At 45.8% G+C, this 7,715-nt stretch overlaps 1 protein-coding gene across 1 annotated transcript in view; it reads left to right on the top strand.

Moving 5' to 3' along the window:
- Positions 1–7,715, top strand: part of PXYLP1 (2-phosphoxylose phosphatase 1) — a 77,835-nt gene that overhangs the window by 33,392 nt on the left and 36,728 nt on the right. The window contains exon 2 of the mRNA XM_004682151.2: positions 132–263. Coding sequence (XP_004682208.1) covers positions 185–263 — 79 coding nt within the window. The 5' untranslated portion in view covers positions 132–184. The remainder of the gene's footprint in view (positions 1–131; positions 264–7,715) is intronic.

Genomic DNA, 7,715 nt, shown 5'->3' with positions numbered 1-7,715 from the left:
ATAGAGTGTGCATTGTTCAAGTAGCATTCATGCTTCTTTTCAGGAGGACTGAACTAATTGGATTATTTTTAGTTGACAAATTTGGTTTTCCACCTCTCCACATATATTTATTGCCTCTGCTTTATTCACAGGATGAGTTCCCAGTTTGAGGTGAAACCATGAAGAGCAAATAGAGCAAATAAGAATGCTTTTCCGCAATCGCTTCTTGCTGCTGCTGGCGCTGGCTGCACTGCTGGCCGTCCTGAGCCTCAGCCTGCAGTTCTGTGAGTGTCCTGCACTGCCTCCTCGGAAGCAAGGCCTTAGTTTGTGAAATGAACACTTTTCATTGAAAATGTTATTTTCAGTGTTGATCGAAAACAACCCAGCCCTTTTGTGTGGGTGCTAAAGGTGGGCGGGTGAGAGTAGGAACCTTAAACCTGTGAATGTTGTTTTAGGTGAGGAACAGGAGCTCTCACTAGGCCTTGCGACCTGTGCTTGGCTTCTGCATGGATTCCTGATCTGCCTAGTAGTCTCCAGATTCTGGACATACATTGCAGTACCTTGTCTCCTTCTCTGACTGCACCCCACAGAGGGCTGGGTGACCACTTTACGCACAGTGGGCCATGGGATTGGAGTTGTTAGGGGAAGGTGGGTACTAGGTTACTGGTGCCAAACACAGCCCATTGGGCAGCGGGGACGGTGCATGGTATGCCCATGTGGCCAGACAAGAGCTTGGCTGATGCAGGCAGTCAGTGGACCTCCCCAATCTTCGCTTGCCCTTCTCTGGGAGCCTGGGCTCAGGCTAGACCCCAGATACATGCAGCTCTCTACTCCAAAAGTGGATACCCTCAAACACAGATCTGATCCAACACCTCCTTGGCTGCAACTCTTCAGTGGTGGTTTTCGGTCTTCTGGGAGGCCCCTGACCCTCCATCCCCCTTCTCACTCCTTCTATGTGTTTCGTAGCTTTGCCAAGTTGTTTGACTTTCTTGTCTGCATGTGCCAGTCCCTCTTGGTGGTCCCACCGGCCCCCTGGCCTGGGATGCTCTCCTTCTATCCTCCACCCATCCTTTCTTTCACATAGTTCACTCAGCCCTCTTCTTCTCCAGGAGCCTTCCATGAACCCCCCAACTGGGTTTGGTGCTTCTTTGGTGTACATCTAGGATGCCCTGAGCCCTGCTCCCCTTATTTCACTATCCACACATTATCGTGATCTTCCGTTCTTATGTCCTTCTGCAAGACTGTCTGCTCCTCGGGACCAGGGACCAGGTCCCATTTCCCTCTGTACCCCAGATACCAGCACTGCCAGCCACATAATGGTGCTTTGTGAATGGTTATTACATGAATGAGTGGGACTACACTTGCTCTGAAAAGCAGGCAGCAGGCTGGCTGGAGTTCCCTTGCTGGGAACATACCTGTATCATGTGGAAACTGTGTTTGCTGTCACCTGCTTCCTTTCCATCTCACCACCTCACCCTCATGAACGGGAGACAGGAGCTTGGCACTCATCACTGCCAGGGGTGGTGCTGCAAGAAGGTGGCATATCTGTTGCCATTTGAATGATGGAAAGAAGAGCAGGTGGTGGAGAAGGCTGTTCTGCGTGTGTGGAGCACCACAGGGAAGACTTGGCCTTTGGAGAAGGTGGTTTGAAGAAAGACGGTGCTGAGCAAGTTTCCCAACCCACGTGCGTTTTGTGACCTCTTCCCATGCACACATCAGGTACTCATGCCAGGCTCTTTCTCATGTAAGGAGAATGAAAGATACTCATTAGATCCTTCTAGAATAGGGAGAGAATCCAAGAAAAGGTGAGCATAAGAAATGTTAAGATACTCCAGATGGTTAATGAGCTGTTAAATATGAAGCCTTTCCAAAAAATGTGTTAGGACTCTCAGTAGTTTGTTTATAACTTCATTAAAAAATTTTCCACCCGCTAGTTGGAAAGGCAGGATGTTACAATCAAACTTGAATTTTATTCTGCGACGCTGACAAGGTCTGAGACATGAATGTGGGTTACTTGTGTTTGCTGCGTGGCTCTCGCATGAGGTGGTTTCCATGTCACTGAATTGGCCTGTGTACTTTGCTTATATAACTCTTCTGAAAGTACCTTCTGTTTTAGGAGAGCCAATTTTCAGCCATACTTTTTTAAGGAAAATTTTGCTGGGTAAATGAGCCTGCCTGGGTTCTATGCTCTTTATTTTTGGATCGTTGCACTCCCGGGAAGGTCTTAAGATATGGACGTTCTTGCTGTTCTTCTGCTTCTAGGTAAACTTTGTAACTTTGACACCTACTTATATCTCTGGAAATGAAATTTAATTGTTTTCCATTATTTGCTTTATGGGTTGCTAATCATTATGGCAATAAGAGATTGCACTATTTTGCAATACAAAGGGGTATTAAATAATACTTATGTTTTTACCCTTACCCCAAAACAGAAGGGTCTTTTATTTTTTAACCATGTCTTTTAACCAGTTTTTGAATAACAAATGAGCTCATATAATTCCTGTGAGTCTGTTGAATATGACTTGGTTGGGTTCTTCATGCATTAAGTAAGCAAGGCAGTTTTGCTTTTGGAAATAATTGTATTTTGTTTTATCTTGTTGGTAGTTTTCATTTTCAGATGTTTCAAATACGAGAAAGTTATGACCAAGGTTAAAATTTAAAAATGTGATTGTTTAAATAAACATTCCTTCCTCTTGAATCAGAAAGTGTATCTGTGAGCCCATATTATATTCATTACCTACATTTTTGTGTTGGGCAATTTTCAACACTGTGGGGGCTAATGTGGTAGGGAAAGAATTCAAAAGAGAAAAAGATACAGTTCATGGTTTCTCAAAATATATTCATTTTAAATTATGTTAATGACTTGTTCTATGCTAACAGCTGTTAAATGAGAATCATTTACTTTGTATTTTCAAGCCCTTGATGGCTTTTAGTCTAGAAATAGGAACATTCTGAATTTCCAGTGTTCAAATTGTAGGAGAGAATAAATGAAGCATAAATATCTTTAGTTGTTCTAGTTAAAACATGCATAAGTGGAAAAATGGCTTCCCAACATGACTCTTTTTGGGCAGCAAGAAATGACTGTCAGATGTGAACACTTGTGAATGGGTAGTTATGTTTCTGCTCATTTGTAATTGTCCCTTTTCCTGCTTCGCTCCAACCTTTCCTTAATGCTTTCCTAATGCTCATTTACTGCCAGAGTTTCCCATGTGGCTGCATGGCAGAAACCCACAGCCTCTGGAGTGGCTACCATGGGTTTGAGTCTTGTTCTTAGCAGCCTTGTGCTGGGCAGTCTCTACTTCCAACAGCCTCTGTTTCCCCTTGTGTAAAATGGAGCTGATGGTTGCTGCTCAGTGATGTTGGTGTGAGGATGGAGACTATACAAGAACTTTCATTCCAGCAAAAGTCAAGGTTCTCAACATATTAAAAAATGGGTTTACCATGTGGAACCCTTAGGAGTTCCACTCCTAAGTAGTGAATATAAAATCACTAATGTAAAGAGATATATGCACTCCTATGTTCATTACAGCAACATTTACAGTAGCCAAGCTGTGGAAATAACCTAAATGCCCAAAAACAGAAGAGTGAATCAGGAAAATGTGGTGTATGTATATACAATGGAATACTAGTCAGCTATGAAAAAGGTAAACTCTCACCATTTGTAACATGGATGGAGCTGGAGACTGTGCTAAGTGAAATAAGTAAGAAGGTAAAACAAATACCAGATAGTCTCACTTATATATGGAAGATAGAGAAACCAAAGAGAGGGTCAGACAAAGCCAAACTTTAACTTGTTAAGCCATGGCAAAGCCACGTTGCCATGTGCGATCCTCAGCAAACAGAGCGCCTGTGCCTCAAAAGCTGCTGGGGCTCTGATGCTTCACTTACTTGTCAGGGAAAGGCTGTGAGATAGTAGCATACATGTTAGTTGTTTTTGATCCATTCATTGGCATGACCAGGGTCCATCTAACTTGGGGACTGGCACCATAACTTGGTATCACTTGTTGGGTGGGACCCACTTGACCAGAGCATGTCAGAGGGAAGTGTGCAAGATGGACTGAAAGTTCAGATCCTTTGGTGGAAGAGGGAGGGAAACCTGGAGAAGCAAAAGCCAGGGCTGTCTTTGATGTCTGAAGAACCTGTGTTGTGTGGCCCACCTGGTCTTGGGGACATGTTCCAGTTTAAGTGTAAGCTGGAACTTTCTACATGTCAGTGTTGCGGAGGTGGGATGACTGGTGTGCAAACTTGGGTGCATTTCTCTATGAAGAGTAGAGCATGAGTCACTCAACCTGATTCCATTTAAAATCTCTTCAGACCTCAAAGCTTTATGAATTTTATCTGTCTTTGTTGATCCACTGCCACGAGTGTGCACAGCTTTGCCTTCAACAAATGCCATTACACCCTGGGTTGGGAGTTTAATCCTTCAAGGGGCTGCAGGAGCTCGCTATCCATTGGAGGAGAGTGATGAGCAGACACCCACACATCATGCAGGATGCCAGGGCAGGAAAGGGGCAGCTACAGTGGCTGGTGGAGGGATGTGGGGGTGGAGAAGAATGAGCTGGAGCTAGAATGCCTAAGTCAATCCTCATCTTGCCACTTACAGGCTGTGTGACCTCAGACAAGTTGTTGACCCTCTCCATGCCACCTTTCCTCACCTGTAAAATGGGAATAATGAGAGTAGCCTAATGCATAGGCATGGTAAAGGATAGTATGTGAGCTAATATTCATAAAGCACCTTGAACAGTGCCGGGCACAGTTATCACTATTGTTAATGAAAATGAGGTAGAGATCATTTATGGGAGCTAGAGCACCAGGAGCTAACCCAGCCTGGGAGGTTAGAGAAGACTCTCAGCAGAGGTGTCATTAAGCTCCATCCTTGAGGGATGAGTAGAATGTGACCAAGAAGGAAGGTGGAAAGGGCATTCCTGGCCAAGGAAGGCAGGCGTGCAAAGCCAGAGGGAAAGGGGGCCGGATTAGTCACCGTATAGAGCTGTGACATAGACAGAGGTCAGGGCCACTTCCGTCACCACACTTTATCCTGAAGGCTTGTGAGCCAGTGGTCAGGGAAGGCACCCTTAGATTTCTCTGGACCACAGTCCAGGACATTGTCTCCCAAAGCATAGTCTTTTAGCACCTTTGTCCAAGTGGCCCAGAAGGCCTGTTAAAAAACTTGTTCCAAAAGCAAAGAGAGTGTGCTTTTTTTGGCCCCTCCTACAGAGTCAAAATCTTGAGAGTGGGAAACAGAAATTAGCATGTTTAGCGAACTCCCCACTTGATCGAGTGTGCACAGAATCTGGAAACTACCTATTCAGAGGCCACTGGGAAGGATGAAGCCTGGAGGCAACTTGGCCATTTTGCTCATCCAGTAAAGGGCTGAGGGTAATACTGATGACCCTGAAAAGAAGAAGCAAAGCCAAGCAGTGTGGGGTGATGCTGTAGGGCTGCATAAGGATAGTGGGGGTGGGGGAGCAGGGTGGTGAGAGAAAAGGGGAAAATTCCACAAATAGGAATCTGGCTATGGATTTTAGAGGGTGCTTTCTTCATTCACTGATGCCTTCGCTCACATAAACATAGCATTTCCTTCTGGATCAGTATGCCCAAGGCCCAAGGACATGCCCTGAGTTGGAAGGTGACCCATGTCAAGTGGACAGGTCGGCAGCTCTGCTGAGGAGATCTAGGAGAGTGCACGGAGCAAGATGAAAAGCAGGGGAAGACCCAGATCACTGGACAGACTGGGGGCAGAGCAGTGGGATTCCTGAGGTACTAAGAGTCATTAAAGGGAGGTTGGGGCCTGGATGGGTGCAGTGTCCTGCCACAGTGTGGATTTCAGGGTCAGAGGGTAAGGGAAACCCTACAAGTCCTGTTCAGGGACTTTGTATTCACTGTGCATGATGCCCTGGCTTGAGGTCAGGTCTGCTGGGACCATGTGGAAACTGCTCCAGACCAACAGCCTGTGGATTTGTTTTGTTTGGCTCAGCCAGTGTTTTTACATTTTTTAATTTATTTACCAATGTTTTCAGACTAGGCAGTGTCACACAAATTTCTAGCCTCTCTGGAAAAACCAGATTCTCCAGCAAGCCGAGGCCCACAACCCCTTACAGGGACAGTCGTCAAGAGCCAGCAGTCGGTCGGGCAGGGTGCTCTTTTCAGGGCAGCTCAGACTCCCCTTCTCTACGGTCACCACCTGTGGTGCCCCTTCTGCTACAGAGTTGGAACCCTGTGGTGCAGGTACTTGGTAAAGAAGACAGGGCCAAGGCTGAAGTCCAGGCAGACAAAACCAGGGGCTGTGAAGGAGACTAGCCAGAGGCAGAGGTGGGGCCTTGCCGGCAGGTCTGGTCTGATCCTGAAGCTGAGGGAGGCCGGAGTCCAGCCCCAAGTTGTCCTGTGGGCTGTGGAGGAGCCCCAGCTTACCAGCTGTGTGTGAGAGTGCACGCGTGCAGGTGTGGTGACTGTGGGGCCTGTGATTGCATGAGTGGGCTGTGCAGATGTGTATGTGGGGGGTATGTATGAGTGGTGTCAGGGGGTGTGTGTGCTCTATTTTTCTGGTACTTTCTTCCCTCCGGAGCCATCATTTTCCGTCACCTCTCAGCTCCCCTCCCTTTTTTACATGCTGCTTTGGATCTGTTGTCTGCGAGGAAAGAGAAAAACTATGATTGGTAGCATCGTGCGTAAAGGAAAAGAAAATCGCCTTTGAGAGGCGGAGGAGCCCAGAAAGGGACCTGTATGTTGTGACTCACCTTGGTCCTTCAGACCCTGGCTGCCTCAGCTTGGGGACTCAGAAGCTGGCAGTGAGCACCCTGAAGGCTCCGCCAGGCGCCTTAGGAGGGATTTTGCCACAGCTGGAGTGAGCACCTCAGCTGCCTAGTCTTGGGTCCTGCCAGGGGCTGGGGCCCCGGCTCTTCACCCTGTGTCTAGTAACGTGTGCAATGGGGGGCTTATAATGATCTTGATGTGGCATTTTGGGGCTCCAAGCTTTCGATGCCGTGGCTTTAACGCACTGTAGACAGTAAGTCCTGACTTGACATTGTTGTTAGCTTCTTAGAATCACAGCTTTCTGTGAAGCAGATGAACCTGGTAGACTATTTTAAAGCCACTGCAAGATTCCTCCTGGTTTTTTATCTTGGCGAGTTGGAGGAATTTAAAATGAGGGCTTGTATTTTTAGCTTAAGATCTATCACAATATCCTCCTCTCATCCTTACCACGAAAAGTTTAAATTTAGGTATATTTAAATTAATTTGGATCTTTTCCTCAAACTTACTTTCTGTTCGATTTCTGGGAGTTTTAATTTTGCTTTTACCTCTGAATGCTTCATGTCTAGCCAGAGTCAGATATCTGTGATTGGAAAAAAAAAGTAGATAAGTGACAAAATGAACTCTGATACGTCAATTCTCATCACCTCTGAAGCTCCTATTGCAGTTACATTAGAGCTTAATGTATTTATTAATTAGTAACATTATTTCTCTCTCTTCTCACTCCACCGCATTCTCCTTCCTTCCTCCCCCTCCTCGCTTCCTCGCTCTTTTCTCTAGGCTATCTTTCTTCTTCCTTCCTTTTTCCTGACTCTTTTTTTTCAGAATTCCTCTTGAGAATACTAGATGAAAGGATAGAATGCTGTATTCCAAGATGTTCATTGCAGCATTGTTTATAATAGGAAGAAAGATTGCATAGACCAGTCTGTATTGGCTTGGATAACTGTCCACAAAATAGTCACTACATTTACATAAGGAATTTTTTT

Source organism: Condylura cristata, unplaced genomic scaffold (genome assembly GCF_000260355.1).
Source record: "Condylura cristata isolate star-nosed mole 26May11 unplaced genomic scaffold, ConCri1.0 scaffold00014, whole genome shotgun sequence".
Taxonomy (NCBI): domain Eukaryota; kingdom Metazoa; phylum Chordata; class Mammalia; order Eulipotyphla; family Talpidae; genus Condylura; species Condylura cristata.
The sequence above is the reverse complement of the archived record's forward strand: the minus strand, read 5'-3'. Positions and strand labels throughout refer to the sequence as shown.